This window comes from Antedon bifida, chromosome 2, assembly GCF_963402885.1.
Source record: "Antedon bifida chromosome 2, ecAntBifi1.1, whole genome shotgun sequence".
Lineage (NCBI taxonomy): Eukaryota > Metazoa > Echinodermata > Crinoidea > Comatulida > Antedonidae > Antedon > Antedon bifida.
In genome coordinates, this window is record NC_136227.1 from 15,738,990 (window position 1) to 15,756,344 (window position 17,355).

Consider the following 17,355-nt stretch of genomic DNA (forward strand, 5'->3'; position numbering starts at 1 on the left):
TATAACAAACATCAATAATAATAATTGATTATTTGAAATAAATTAATTAATATTTTACATATTGTTATTAACTATAATTAGGTGAATAAACTTTATTTTTTATAGAGGGCGCAATCAATATTTGTGTACGTAACACATTATAGCTGTGTAAAATCGAACATTGGTGAAATGGATATTATTCCTATAATTATACAATGAATTTTTAACAATAGCTAAGCACGTACATTTTGATATAATGATCTCCTCGATGTTAAAATCTACACCTTCAAAAAACACTATCCTTACAAATAAACAAATAAGTTTTTCATTTATTAGTATTTATTAACAAATATATAAACATTAAATAGCAGCATAAACACTGAATTGAGTTTTAATTTACAAAATTTTTATTAAAAGTGAAAAAAACATTTCAAATCATTTCAACAAGCAGACATCATAAAATGTATTCATAAAAAATATAATTTAGTACTGTACAAAAAAATTGAACACTACTGTATAAACAATTCATCAAACATTAATTTAGATTTAAGCATTGTTTGTTTCAAATATGGAACAGGGCTAGAGAAGTGGCGTTTAGTAGCACAGTGGGATTCAACAAAAGTTGTGTCTATGTCTAGTATGGTAAGGATTAGAGGGTGCAAGGATTTAATTATTTACTTCCGTTTACCTGGTCTCATTTCCATGTGTTTAGTTTTTGTAATTATGCACATAAAAAACATAATCAATTTACAAACTATATAATTAACTGGTTCTCTCAAGTAAAATAAAATTGGAAGACTTTCCAAAGTACTTCCAGTTCCAGGGTATTTTGCCTCTTTATTTTTACTATTCAAACTCTGTCCATTTACTGTATTTAGAAAAGAAAGACAAATATATTATGGTGAATTGAATTATTATATTTATTATATTAATTACAGTAGGTCTAACTTTAACCAAAATACAGCATTAAGAATGAAAACATTGACATTGCAAAATATGAATTAAAAAGACATTTTAAGATGACAGTTCACACAGACTGATAAATGTGTACATCATTAATAGTTATCATTATCACCTGTCAACAACTACAGATTGTGAATATTAATATTATCCACAATAAATTGTCTTGTTGTCCATAAAACAACAAAAATAAATTGTCGAAAAATATTTACTATAGTTTTTCAGTTCCATAACATTTTTTTCAATAATGGTATCATTTCTGATCACCATCAAAAACTTAGTCAGCTGCTCTGTTCTCCCACCAATTTTTATTTAAGAAATCTTTATTACTGTTGTGGTATATTCAACAATCTGTATTTATTTGGGTTTGCTTCAACTCATAGATATGAGCATGTGAGGCTCTCCTCGATGTAGTAATACGGAAATCACAGAATAAAAGATCCAAACTGTGTTTTTGGTTGCCACATAAATAACTTTATTTATTTCTACGTTCTCTATAAGATATGTGTATGCATACATATTGGCTTATCTATAAACATAAGGAAAACCCTGAGAGTACAAATTACAGTAATATAAGATATCAGTACATTTACGCATCAAAATTACATAGCATGGTACGATAATTATCAATGATGTCATTAATACCACTTTGGTAACCACAATCTAAATAATCATAAATTATTAATGTGAATGTTATAATCAATGTCACTGAAAACTATCATTAAGTCAATCAACTATGGATAAAATATAACATATTCAATACAGCTAACATAGTGAGATCAAACAGTACACCATAGTCTGGGTTCCAGACAGAGTTTTGACTTAATATTACTAATTAGTAAAAAAATATATATTTTGGCACATATGGCGTTTCATACGTATACTACTTGAGCTTCAGACAAAAATCGAAATAAAAAAAATAAATAAAGAAGACAATACATACAGACTTGTGGCAAGTCTAAGTACACCCCAGTACTGTAGAAAGACAATAAATACAGACTTGTGGCAAGTCTAAGTACACCCCAGTACTGTAGTAATACAACATAATAAAAAAGACAATAAATACAGACTTGTGGCAAGTCTAAGTACACCCCAGTACTGTAGAAAGACAATAAATACAGACTTGTGGCAAGTCTAAGTACACCCCAGTACTGTAGTAATACAACATAATAAAAAAGACAATAAATACAGACTTGTGGCAAGTCTAAGTACACCCCAGTACTGTAGTAATACAACATAATAAAAAAGACAATAAATACAGACTTGTGGCAAGTCTAAGTACACCCCAGTACTGTAGTAATACAACATCAAGGTAGAGTTTTTATACAGTTAGTATTATATTAAAAATCTACTTTAAAAGTGAGCAACCATATTAATATTATATAAAAAAAACAGAAGAATAATAATATGTTTTCTCTCTGCTACACAATCATTATAAAGGGAGTGACTCATGGAATGTAAATTAGGTCTACATTCCAACGCCACCAACCGAAACAACAAATGACAAACTTTCGATAACTGACATAAATTTACATAGTTATAGTTGAAATTCAATTCAATTCAATTCAATTCATTTATTTTCCAGAAGACATATAATACAATAAAAAATACAAACACAAGAAAACTGACACCAGTCTGGCGGATTGTAGAAAAGTGACAAAGTCACTATGTGAGTACTCTCCTTCTGGTGCAGACAAAAACAACAAGTTAACAGCAAAAGAAATTAAATAAGGAAGGGAAAAACTTAGAGGAACCAAAGGCATCAATCAGTAACTTCAATACAGACTATGAAAAACAAATTGTAGGGGCTTCTATTGTTATGTAGCTAAATACTAGTAATAAGCAATAATAATAGTACTGATTTATATGTACTGTACTGTACATGGTATGATACCTAGACAAAATAGCAAGCATGTCTGTTTGTCCAATTTAGGAATTGAAATCAATGTACCACCAGGGAGTAAAAACTCTCTGGTTTCCTTATGGTCTCTTTCTTCTGCATAACGCAGATTAAATCATTTGTTTTAAAATATATTAATACATTTTTGCTAAATTCGGATAATAACAACTGTTTAAACCAGTGGGTGATCGTTAGCAGTGTCCAAAATGCAATTTACTCAGACAGTCAATTCAAACGTTATTAAAGTGTAGTTGACTACAGGTCAAAGGCTCAGGGGCGGATCCAGGATTTTGAAAATGTAACACCTCTAGATGGTCGGAAATCTCACGTTAAATAAATGTATTAAAATTGATATTTTAAATATGAAAACTGAGGTACTAGCCTATTAAAGGGTGACATTTTCCCTATAGGCCTATTTTGAGTAAAAGTGTCACAACAGGGCGTTTCGCGCAAGTCAGCGTTTGCACGTACATGACGGAAAAAGGTGCCTGTCCAGGGTCGTCGACAGGACCTGTTATTAAATGACGCCCCAGATGGCCGGAAAAATGGTACTCTCGCACATAAAATTCATGATAAATGGCACCTCTAATTTGCAGGAAAAGACACTCTCATATGTAGCATGCTATCAATGAGCAAAACGATCATACTTTTTCCTCCAATAAACACACGCGACTAATTACAGGACGATATAACATTTTGTTGCCGATTTCATTCACTCAGTATTTTGTTTTGATTGCGTTGCGTTCAAGTTCAATGCGAACGTACATCTAGGGGAAGCCCCGAAAACTTTATGCTTATTATAGCTCAATATTTATTTACATCAATTTGTTGTAGGTTGCTATGTATACTACCACAGTACACAGTTACCGTACTATATTATTATTAACATTATTATCCTCTATAATGATGATCTGTAGGTAACCACGCCGTGCCAATTTTGACGTATATACACTTTTATTTATGCTTGCTGACTGCCAGCGATCTAAACAATGGGTAGGCCTACGCGGTTGTATGGCGGTGTCCTTTGTACGAATCAATCGTGCCTTGAGTATGGGTACGATACACGAGTCCATATCATGTTACATCCAGGGACCAAAATGCGTTTCAGGTGAAAATAGGCTAATAAAAAGTAAATTACCACGGCGCTGAATGTGTTTTAACCAAAAGTAAAAGTACTTTACTCTTTTTTACGCTTTTTTCCCTTTTTTTCCCCCCTATGGTAGGATAATTTTTTTTTTCTCCAGATTTATAGGGGGGGGGGGGGGCCCTGGATTTGCCACTGGTCTGTCAATCAAATAACAGTTTTTGCAGCTAAAAGTTGTACAGAGCGATAACCGGAACATTCTAACACTAAAATCGATTAGGTGTTTTTAACTGTTACTTTAAGGCTGCCATTTAACCAGTTATTGAAAATTTATCATGTTTCTTTTGTCAAGAAATTGGGGTTAGTTTACTTACACCATTAATAATCTAACAGAAACAGGACCTTAGGGTTTGTTTCTGCTGAATAGCGCTGAATAAACCGATTATTTCAAAAAGTAATTTTTCTATTAACTGCATTTCTGCTTAATTTTCTCCAAAATTAACATTTAAATCAGTGGGTGGTCGGTCGTTGACAAAAATCATTAGAATTACCCAAAATGCAATTGGCCCCGGCGGTTAATTCAAACGTTACTGCAGTGTAATTGACTCGAGGTCAGCAGCTGTCAACCAAATAACCGTTATTTTGTGTTGCAGCTAAAAGTTGCCCAGCAATAACCGGTTAAATGGCGTTCTAACACGAATTGAATGGGTGTTATTAAGCGGTTATTTTGCAATGCCTTTTAACCCGTTACCACAAAATTGTCCTGTTTCTGCTCCCAAGAAATTGGAGTTAATTTATTACACCGTTTTTAACAGATTGTTTTTGTGCAGCAGAAACAGGACCTTAGAGCCCGTTCGGACGGAACAAATTTAAACGGGTAATGGTCGCGTGTGGTGTAAATTTTGAGATAAACTTGCTGTTTCAAAAATCCACCTCATGAGGTGGATTTTTCAATTACACCTTAAACCGCAAGCTGATTAACCGAAAGATAAGGAGCAATTTGACCTTAATAGTGTAAAGAGATGCATGAAATATGACCCTGCTGGGTTAGTTTACACGTGTAAATTGTTCATTTACTGATTACACATGTAACTGATTTTACGTCCGAACACAGCCTTATACTTTCAAATTAAATCCTCTAGAGCTTTTAGCCATTCATCATTTTGACAAGCTTCACAATCCTGTCAGTATTTTACACATATATGATACTGACCTCTTGTAATTTTTGTATAGTATTTTTTTTTTCATTTATAGTGTTTCATATTACAAAGCAATAAAAGCTATACTACTACTGTACTTATTCTACTTATTATATAAATATATATGACTTTGGAATATTTTCTTATGACATGACACCTTTCCATTTCATTATTCTTTGTCCTTACAACCATCTGTGTTGACTTTTTCCCACACTTGTAAATTCACATCTATCTGTAGCATTCTTGCAAGTTCTTTCTTTGCATTTAAAATTTGTAATATGACATGATGTATTTATACATATAGACCATTGAATGTCATTCTATTGTTCTTGTTTTAGACTGTTTGTCTGCCTGCTGTTGTGTTTTCTGACTGCTGAGCACGAGTCATTTTTTTATGCACACACCAAATTAATGGAACACCACTAGTAAACATCAAACTAGCACCTAAGCCAATTCTTGATTGTACTTCAGGAAAGCAAAGCATCAAGATTACAGCGATTACAAGTAGACAACAACAAAATACAGTGACTATACACCAGTGTTCTGAAATAAAAGTAGAACAAAAATATTTTCGCTTGAGCTTTTAAGATTATGAAGATTTTTAACTAAAATTAGCTAAAATACAATTTACAATTACTATTTAATTAATTTTACACATTGCATCCAGTCTTCTAATAGAAAAACAATGTATGACTTAACAAATTAAACTTTTTCAGATTCTGAACTAACAAAAAATAGAGAAGTTAAATACCTTTTAAAAACTTCCAGAAAGACCTCATATGGTTCAGACTAGAAATGAAAATGTAAACATATTTAAAAATCTAATAACTTAATAAAATATATTAAAATTTGTGTTGTTTAACATTAACCAATTGATACAATTACTTATAAACAAGTGATCATTAACAAAATGTTAAAATTGTACTGATTCAGTAATGAAAGTTGACACAGAGGGAGGTATTCAGTTTCGTATTTTGAGTTCTTTACATTAAAAATGTATACAATGTACAATTTAATATCACAATAACATATGATGTTAATATGTACTTGATAACACTTTATATAAAACCCTACTAGGCAATACCGGGCATAGATTGGTGTTGCTGAGTTAATGTGAGTGTTGTTAAATTAAAGTTGGATAACCCATAAACTACTTACATTGGATTTTCTAGTTGACCTGAAAAGACAATAAATAAATGAATGAATTAAATAAGGTGTTGCTTTCAATCACTGACAATGTATGTTTGGTCCATTTTCAAATTGTTTCTAATCTAAATATCCACTAGAGTAACTTTATCACTAAAACACACTTTGATGGACATATATGAGAACTCTACTCAGGTAATCAAACAAAAACCTGTGGCATGAAAAAATACTATCCATCAAGCTGCCTCCTCAAGGAAGAAGAAATAGGAGGACAAATAGAACTTATGTCGCCAAAAACTGCAGTACTAGTACAAAACAAACACTCTGCACCCATTTTAGTCGTGCCTTCCGTTCCCGTATTGAACTTGCAAACATGCAGTACACATGGTTTTGCTTTGTTAGTTTCTTTATTAAATCAGGCTACTTCCACCAGTGTCTTCAAATCTCTCCTCAAAACCCACCTTTTTAATTTGTAATTTTTCTAAATTTTCTGTCTTTGTAAAGCGCATTGAGGCTTTCAGCATAATGTGCTATATCAAGTACCAGTTATTATTATTATTATTAAATAAATATTATTAAGCATGAGTGAATTCATTTAATGTCATTGCCAAAGGTCTTAAACAAGTCTTTAGAAGTGGAGTTGTTTAATATATTATGGTGTACATATATGATTTCGCAGTTTTAAATTAATATAATGTGTATTTACTTAATTCTATTCTCTATGCTACATCATGTCTTTATTAAACACTGTATTTAAATTTTGTAATTTATACAAAATGTCTGTATGGCCAAATATGGATCTTACCTTGTTGATTGGCTGGGTTGACTGATGAAAGTAATGGATCGGCTGGAGAATTACTTTGCACATCTGTGAAAAGTAATTTTTCAATATATGATCTGTATTCTATATTTTCTTTATTATCTTTATTATAAGTTTAGTGCAATTAACTACTGACACAACTACCAGTAAAATAACTAGTACCACCAATAGAATGTATAATACATGACCACTGAATACTGGAAATAATAAAACAAAATGTATAATACATGACCACTGAATACTAGAAATAATAAAACAAAATGTATAATACATGACCACTGAATACTAGAAATAATAAAACAGAATGTATAATACATGACCACTGAATACTAGAAATAATAAAACAAAATGTATAATACATGACTACTGAATACTAGAAATAATAAAACAAAATGTATAATACATGACCACTGAATACTGGAAATAATAAAACAAAATGTATAATACATGACCACTGAATACTAGAAATAATAAAACAAAATGTATAATACATGACCACTGAATACTAGAAATAATAAAACAAAATGTATAATACATGACCACTGAATACTGGAAATAATAAAACAAAATGTATAATACATGACTACTGAATACTAGAAATAATAAAACAAAATGTATAATACATGACCACTGAATACTGGAAATAATAAAACAAAATGTATAATACATGACCACTGAATACTAGAAATAATAAAACAAAATGTATAATACATGACCACTGAATACTAGAAATAATAAAACAAAATGTATAATACATGACCACTGAATACTAGAAATAATAAAACAAAATGTATAATACATGACTACTGAATACTAGAAATAATAAAACAAAATGTATAATACATGACCACTGAATACTAGAAATAATAAAACAAAATGTATAATACATGACCACTGAATACTGGAAATAATAAAACAAAATGTATAATACATGACCACTGAATACTAGAAATAATAAACAAAATGTATAATACATGACCACTGAATACTAGAAATAATAAACAAAATGTATAATACATGACTACTGAATACTAGAAATAATAAACAAAATGTATAATACATGACCACTGAATACTAGAAATAATAAAACAAAATGTATAATACATGACCACTGAATACTAGAAATAATAAAACAAAATGTATAATACATGACCACTGAATACTAGAAATAATAAAACAAAATGTATAATACATGACCACTGAATACTAGAAATAATAAAACAAAATGTATAATACATGACCACTGAATACTAGAAATAATAAAACAAAATGTATAATACATGACCACTGAATACTAGAAATAATAAAACAAAATGTATAATACATGACCACTGAATACTAGAAATAATAAAACAAAATGTATAATACATGACCACTGAATACTAGAAATAATAAAACAAAATGTATAATACATGACTACTGAATACTAGAAATAATAAAACAAAATGTATAATACATGACCACTGAATACTAGAAATAATAAAACAAAATGTATAATACATGACCACTGAATACTGGAAATAATAAAACAAAATGTATAATACATGACCACTGAATACTAGAAATAATAAACAAAATGTATAATACATGACCACTGAATACTAGAAATAATAAACAAAATGTATAATACATGACTACTGAATACTAGAAATAATAAACAAAATGTATAATACATGACCACTGAATACTAGAAATAATAAAACAAAATGTATAATACATGACCACTGAATACTAGAAATAATAAAACAAAATGTATAATACATGACCACTGAATACTAGAAATAATAAAACAAAATGTATAATACATGACCACTGAATACTAGAAATAATAAAACAAAATGTATAATACATGACCACTGAATACTAGAAATAATAAAACAAAATGTATAATACATGACCACTGAATACTAGAAATAATAAAACAAAATGTATAATACATGACCACTGAATACTAGAAATAATAAAACAAAATGTATAATACATGACCACTGAATACTGGAAATAATAAAACAAAATGTATAATACATGACTACTGAATACTGGAAATAATAAAACAAAATGTATAATACATGACCACTGAATACTAGAAATAATAAAACAAAATGTATAATACATGACCACTGAATACTGGAAATAATAAAACAAAATGTATAATACATGACCACTGAATACTGGAAATAATAAACAAAATGTATAATACATGACCACTGAATACTAGAAATAATAAAACAAAATGTATAATACATGACCACTGAATACTAGAAATAATAAAACAAAATGTATAATACATGACCACTGAATACTAGAAATAATAAAACAAAATGTATAATACATGACCACTGAATACTAGAAATAATAAAACAAAATGTATAATACATGACCACTGAATACTAGAAATAATAAAACAAAATGTATAATACATGACCACTGAATACTGGAAATAATAAAACAGAATGTATAATACATGACCACTGAATACTAGAAATAATAAAACAAAATGTATAATACATGACCACTGAATACTAGAAATAATAAAACAAAATGTATAATACATGACCACTGAACACTAGAAATAATAAAACAAAATGTATAATACATGACCACTGAACACTAGAAATAATAAAACAAAATGTATAATACATGACCACTGAATACTAGAAATAATAAAACAAAATGTATAATACATGACCACTGAATACTGGAAATAATAAAACAGAATGTATAATACATGACCACTGAATACTAGAAATAATAAAACAAAATGTATAATACATGACCACTGAATACTAGAAATAATAAAACAAAATGTATAATACATGACCACTGAATACTAGAAATAATAAAACAAAATGTATAATACATGACCACTGAATACTAGAAATAATAAAACAAAATGTATAATACATGACCACTGAATACTAGAAATAATAAAACAAAATGTATAATACATGACCACTGAATACTGGAAATAATAAAACAGAATGTATAATACATGACCACTGAATACTGGAAATAATAAAACAAAATGTATAATACATGACCACTGAATACTGGAAATAATAAAACAAAATGTATAATACATGACCACTGAATACTAGAAATAATAAAACAAAATGTATAATACATGACTACTGAATACTAGAAATAATAAAACAAAATGTATAATACATGACCACTGAATACTAGAAATAATAAAACAAAATGTATAATACATGACCACTGAATACTGGAAATAATAAAACAAAATGTATAATACATGACCACTGAATACTAGAAATAATAAAACAAAATGTATAATACATGACCACTGAATACTAGAAATAATAAAACAAAATGTATAATACATGACTACTGAATACTAGAAATAATAAAACAAAATGTATAATACATGACCACTGAATACTGGAAATAATAAAACAAAATGTATAATACATGACCACTGAATACTGGAAATAATAAAACAAAATGTATAATACATGACCACTGAATACTGGAAATAATAAAACAAAATGTATAATACATGACCACTGATCACTAGAAATAATAAAACAAAATGTATAATACATGACCACTGATCACTAGAAATAATAAAACAAAATGTATAATACATGACCACTGAATACTGGAAATAATAAAACAAAATGTATAATACATGACCACTGAATACTAGAAATAATAAAACAAAATGTATAATACATGACCACTGAATACTAGAAATAATAAAACAAAATGTATAATACATGACCACTGAATACTGGAAATAATAAAACAAAATGTATAATACATGACCACTGAATACTAGAAATAATAAAACAAAATGTATAATACATGACCACTGAATACTAGAAATAATAAAACAAAATGTATAATACATGACCACTGAATACTAGAAATAATAAAACAAAATGTATAATACATGACCACTGAATACTGGAAATAATAAAACAAAATGTATAATACATGACCACTGAATACTAGAAATAATAAAACAGAATGTATAATACATGACCACTGAATACTGGAAATAATAAAACAAAATGTATAATACATGACCACTGAATACTAGAAATAATAAAACAAAATGTATAATACATGACCACTGAATACTAGAAATAATAAAACAAAATGTATAATACATGACCACTGAATACTAGAAATAATAAAACAAAATGTATAATACATGACCACTGAATACTAGAAATAATAAAACAAAATGTATAATACATGATCACTGAATACTAGAAATAATAAAACAAAATGTATAATACATGACCACTGAATACTAGAAATAATAAAACAAAATGTATAATACATGACCACTGAATACTAGAAATAATAAAACAAAATCAACTGTACACACAAACTAAAAGTTTAGTCTTGAGTGGGTAAAGAGTCATATAAGTAAAGAAGACATTATTAAAAGAAAGTTTAAAGTACAAATTGATCTCAATTTAACTTTGTGTCACCAAAATGTACAGAATTGATTTTAATTATAATCCTTCAATTTCCAAATTATACAAATTAGAAGTAGAAGTAGTAGAGAGATCAGAATGTAAATCCTCACAACTTAAAAGTGGTAAAATGTTCATACTGTACTCAATGACTTTAATATCTTTGCCTGTCAGACGCATCCAACACTATCCATGTCCATGGGAATCATGAAAGTTTATAATCTCAATATATCAAGAATTTCAAAAACTCTGAGATAGAGAAGAATAAGATTTGTGTGGAACTGTCTGGTTTAATTATCTGGTTTTGGCCTCTCCTCCTTTTGAACGTTTAAAAATGAAAAAAGGTAATAAAAGAAAAGTTTCACTATAACTCTGTTTTTTACCTAAATCATACCGCAGAGCGTTTTTATAGCTATTCAGCTTAGAACGAAGGCCTGCTTTGACTCCATAAAGTCAACAATGACAATAACTCAATTTAAGTTTTCCAAACCTGATCAATCTATTTCAGTTTTTGATGTTACTTTATTTTCAGGTATAGTAATGCTGTTATTGAATTTCTTTATGACATAATTTATTTTAAAATTTTATTTAAACATCTAAATTTCAATAATACCAGTTTTGTATGTTTTTACCTTGTAGAATGGTATCTCCTGAATCTGCAACAGCACCAGAAGCTGTATCTGTACCAGAAGGCACACCTGTGCAAGATTAAGTGTTGTATTATTATTATTTGTATAATGTAAAGAGGGACTACAGCGACAGGCCCATTGGGCCTTTTGTAGTCTCTCGACTATATATATTATATGCCATTGTTATGATATAATATTTTTGGTCAATAAATGTTTCTTGAATTGAATTGAATTGATTAAATGTGATGGTTAAATCATAAGAATGATTTCCAGTCAGTTTCATCATCATGTATCATTTATCACTCTCTTATATTTAAATTTAGACAGGCTTTAGCCCCCACCCTCACTAAAATTTAACAGCCATGTTAACTATTTTTCTGCAACCCGACCGATCGTTCATCATTTAGGCCCAGGCCTAGTTTATTAAAGTTGCAAAAAATATTATTTTAATAAACGGTCATGTGAATAATGAACATTATGTGATCAACATGAAGTAGCGCTCTCAACGTTTGAATACAACGAAACTTTTCAATTACGTATTCAGCACACGGCCATGTGGCTTCCGTTTGGATCACGAGGCGAGAGATATAAATATACTGAACGATGAAAAAGCAGTCAATAATTATAAGCAGTTTTGTTATGTAATTGCTATAGAAAAATGTTTATAGCTGCATTAACTGAAGCTGCTGTTTTTGTGTGTGAGATTCTGGTGGTCATCAAAAAAAAGAATAATCCCTAAATCAGTCTTGAAAACGTCAGATAGATAGCTCTAGCCAATAGTATAATTATTATTGAATTATTGGTGAAATCATAATCATTGTTTTAAGAATATAAATAAATGAAACACTATATAAATAATTTTATATTTACTGTATATATAATTAATATATTAATTAAAACACTACAGTAAACCTACTTGCACTCATTACATTATCTTAATTATCAATATCATGTTTTTGTGTTAAAATAATTTTAGAGAAAGTAATGATTTTATCATGAATTGTTTGGCTTCTTCACCACTGTTTAAAATGATCAAAATGAAATGTCTATTTTCAAAAAGATTTTATAGGCATATATTTAAACATGCTACATACAGCATGGCCATATATTATGCAATTGGTTATAACAAAAAATCCTTTTCTGTCTTAATTGACTTACTTCATTATAATAATAATAGACATAACATACCTTGGTTTGAACTTGATGTTCCAGCAACATCTGTATTTACTGAAAAATATAATAATACATTCAATAGATACTCAAATTCATATCACAAGTTCAAACACAGTCATGAATGCAACAGTGTATTTTATAAACAAGTTAGTTAGGGCTAATTCCAAATGATGCTTTAACACACTTTCAGCTTTTTGCAAACAATTTGAGAATTTTTGCAACACAACATTGTTGACTGATCGGGTTTGAAAATCTTGTTCTGAGCGCCGTCTATGTTCTACTACGTGTTCAAATTTGGAGCACTGTCTTTTTGAATGGCCTAGCTTCATGACCTAGCATTTGTCAATGATTAACGATGGATAAATTGAATAAAATTAATGTTTTGTATTTCGGCTCTGCCTCGTTAAAATTAGAGCATTCAATCTTTCAACTCATGAAATATTTTCACCATCCAAAACAAACATTTTAGTCATGCCTTTCTTTAACATTTTAGAATTGTGAGCATGCATAACACATGGATGTCCATAGAATCATAGAATCCTAAGAGAGAGAGATAACAGTTTTTGTCTGATCTATGCCCAGTGTGCAACTGATACTCATTATTTTATTACATCAAATATAGCATTTATTTGTTACATAAATATTTATATTACACAAATATATTCTTGTCATTTGATTGGACGATTGGGTGGTACAGATGGTGTTTCATTTACAAAATTAAACTATCGCAGAGCCTACTGTGAGCATCCCAGCATGAAATCCAATAGCACCACATATTGGTTGGCTTGGAAATAACATTACATTCAAATGGCACTCAATCGGAATTAACATTTTTGTACTAATTTAGACCCAAAAAAAGAACTCAAATTAGCTTCAGATCATTTGTATGATTTTAATTAATTATACAAGAAGTGGAAAAAACACAGAATTAGCCTAGATCAGTTTCAATTGCCTGGCAATTTTTCGTATAGCTTTTTTACTTTTTACACTAGGAATATGTTTTGGTTGTTGACATAATAGGTATGTGTGATATAAAACAAATAATGAATGTTTGTATTTGTTGATGGTGGATCGCCGAGTTAAATATATAGCAGCCTCTGTCAACTCATGAAATATTCTCCACCATCCAACTCATAAACATTCATTATTTGTATACTTTTTAACATTGTAAATATACAAGTACAGTTTAGTGTTTATGGTATTGTACAAACTTTCATTTTATTGACTTGTGACTAAACAGAAAATATTTCCACATAAAAAAAAAAATTGTGTCTTTCAAATGCTTGGATATGAATGACTAAACAAACCAGGACAAGCATCTTAACCATTAGACCACACATGCTTCATGGTTGAACAAGTGCAAATAATCAGCAATTTAAAATTTGTTCTCAAAGAAGTTGATACCAGATAAACCTGATAGTATTGCTAGAATTTAATAATACACATTGGCTGTGTTGAAAGCTACGTTAGTCTGTTTATTAAAAACTAGTTTTTTAAAGGAAAATAAGTGCCAAAAATAAGCACGAGTGAATTAATTCACTATCACTGTCAAAGGTCTTAAACAAGTCTTTGGATGTGGAGTTGTTTAATATGGTGTATGATTGTTTTAATGGCAATCCTAATTTGTTATAAAGTGTATTTATTTAATTCTATTCTTCACCAAGCATTTGAAAGCTATGCTGTCTTTATTAAACACTGTATTTAAATGTTGTAATTTATACAAAATGTATGTATGGCCAAAAAATATATCTTACCTTGTTGATTGGCTGATAAAAGTAATGGAGCGGCTGGAGAATTACTTTGCACATCTGTGAAAAGTAAAGTTTTCAATGTATGATCTGTATTCTATATTTTCTTTTTTAAAAATTTAGTGCAATTAACTAACTAACACACTAATCACCAGGAAAATAAGTCTTATAAATGTAGACAACATAACACAGTAGAACACTAATAATATAAGAACAACCAATGGAATGTATAACCACTGAATACTGGAAATAACAGCTTTCTCAGTTTCACGTTGTGTGTAATACAATAAACTACAGTAATATATTACAAAATCAACTGTTACACAAACTAAGCGTTCAGGTGTTTGTGGGGGAAGAGTCTTATAAGTAAAGATAACATTATTTGGACAGTACAAATTGATACCTGTATACTTTATCATCAATTGACTTGTTATATATTTTTACTGGAATTTGTTATGTTTACCTCATTTTCTTGAAGGAAGAAATAAATGTTAAGTTGAATTGAATGAATTGAATTGAATCTGAATTTAAATTCAGAGTCACAAACAAACAATTGATTAACGTTTTATAACACTTTAATTTCCTTTAAATGCATTATAATTAATTAATACTGAAAAGAAGTATAAATCATCACTTAAAACTGGTTAAATTTTCATACTATACTGAACAACTCTGGTAATAGTATCTCTGCCTGTCAAAACCCTTCAAATATTGATTAATATCATAGATATGTTTAATTCTATACATGTTCATGGGAATCATGGAAAATGTTAGTTATAGTCTGAAGAATTTCCAAAGCTCTGAGAAAGCTGTCATTATCTGATTTTTTGTTGTTGCAACCAGGACATGGTTTTGCAAAATGAGGTAAAAAATCAAACACACACATATTTATGTCCTGGAGACACTAAAACCTAAATAATCCTTAATACATATTTTGGGCATAGCCCATCATCAGGTGATGATCATGGCCTGATGATGGGCTATGCTTGAAACATGTCATATTAATAAATTTATATTGAGGCAGTTTTAACTTGTTTGATTTTGATTTTTTTCCATCTACTCTGCCTATGCAGCTCTTTGATTTATAAATAATCCTTAAAATAAACTAAACATAAAATTGCATAAAAAGATGAAAAGTAATACCTATACCTACATGATTGTTTCTGTATATTTACATATAATTTACATCATGTTACAGTATATATAATTTATACAGTGCTACGCAACACATTTAATTATTATTTCTTATAACTACAACATCTACACTATCCATAAGGGTGTTTGCTACTGGCAACAGTAGTTTCATTATAAGCATTTTTCCTACCTTGGCTTTTACTAAATTTTATCTTCTACAATTAGCTTACCATTTCTACATTAGCTTGTATTTTCTAAATAACAGTTGTAACACTGCTCTATCTAATTTCAATTCAACTTTAATTTTAAACTGTCCATATGATACATAATGATATAATGTTACTCAACTAACCTGTCCCTAACGAGCTTGTAGCCAGAGGAGCAGCAGTCTGTGTATCTATTCAAAAAAACAGATCTATGTCAGTTGTTTGTTGCCTTCCATATCTACATGATGCAAAGACTCGACCCACTAAGAAGGCAAAAACCAACACACCTGCCAAGAGGAGACCTAAGAAAACTGGGGCACCGGAACTGGCAGAACTTACGGCGATTGTTAAAAACCTTTCCGCGGAGGTTCAACAATTGAAGGGTAACCCATCGTCGACAGTTGATATTACTAACATCATCGAACGAAATATGTCAGAACTGATCCTCCCGCTGAATGAGACCTCACGACGGGCATCCCCCAGGAAATTGATACAATTAGCGATAGTACCCCGCCATAATGTAAACATATCCCTATCTGGCCAAAGGAAATCTTATTTCCAATCCTTTCCACTATTCCGGTGGGGTCAAGGCTGTAGCTCTTTCCGAAACCCTAAAGAATAAAATTCAGGCCCATAGGTTTGTCGACATGTGTGATCTTCGCCCCCGTGACCCACCAATGACGTTCTATATACAATACAATGGGGGTCTTGAACTTGTCCCTAAATGAAAAGACGGGGGTTAGATGAACAGGAGTGGTTCACGGCTTTCTTTGACTTTGCAACCATATACCTGTCCGCCCACCCTCAAGATCTGCAAGAATTATTTACTTATCTGAAATTCATTCAAAGCCTAAAAAAACAATATCCGACTTCATGGCAACTGTACGACCGTCACTTCCACATTGCTAGAGAACACACAAAGTGCT

The 17,355-nt window shown here is 29.6% G+C and overlaps 1 protein-coding gene across 1 annotated transcript in view; it reads right to left on the reverse strand.

Annotated features, from left to right (window-relative positions):
* Positions 1–4,142: 4,142 nt before the first annotated feature.
* The window catches only part of LOC144835066 (uncharacterized), a 397,704-nt gene continuing 384,491 nt past the window's right edge, over positions 4,143–17,355 (reverse strand). The window contains exons 19-26 of the mRNA XM_078690083.1: positions 16,576–16,620; positions 15,096–15,149; positions 13,357–13,395; positions 12,172–12,237; positions 7,074–7,136; positions 6,281–6,299; positions 5,874–5,911; positions 4,143–5,665 (exon numbers count right to left, since the gene is read on the reverse strand). Of these exons, the coding sequence (XP_078546209.1) occupies positions 5,457–5,665; positions 5,874–5,911; positions 6,281–6,299; positions 7,074–7,136; positions 12,172–12,237; positions 13,357–13,395; positions 15,096–15,149; positions 16,576–16,620 (533 nt within the window). The 3' untranslated portion in view covers positions 4,143–5,456. The remainder of the gene's footprint in view (positions 5,666–5,873; positions 5,912–6,280; positions 6,300–7,073; positions 7,137–12,171; positions 12,238–13,356; positions 13,396–15,095; positions 15,150–16,575; positions 16,621–17,355) is intronic.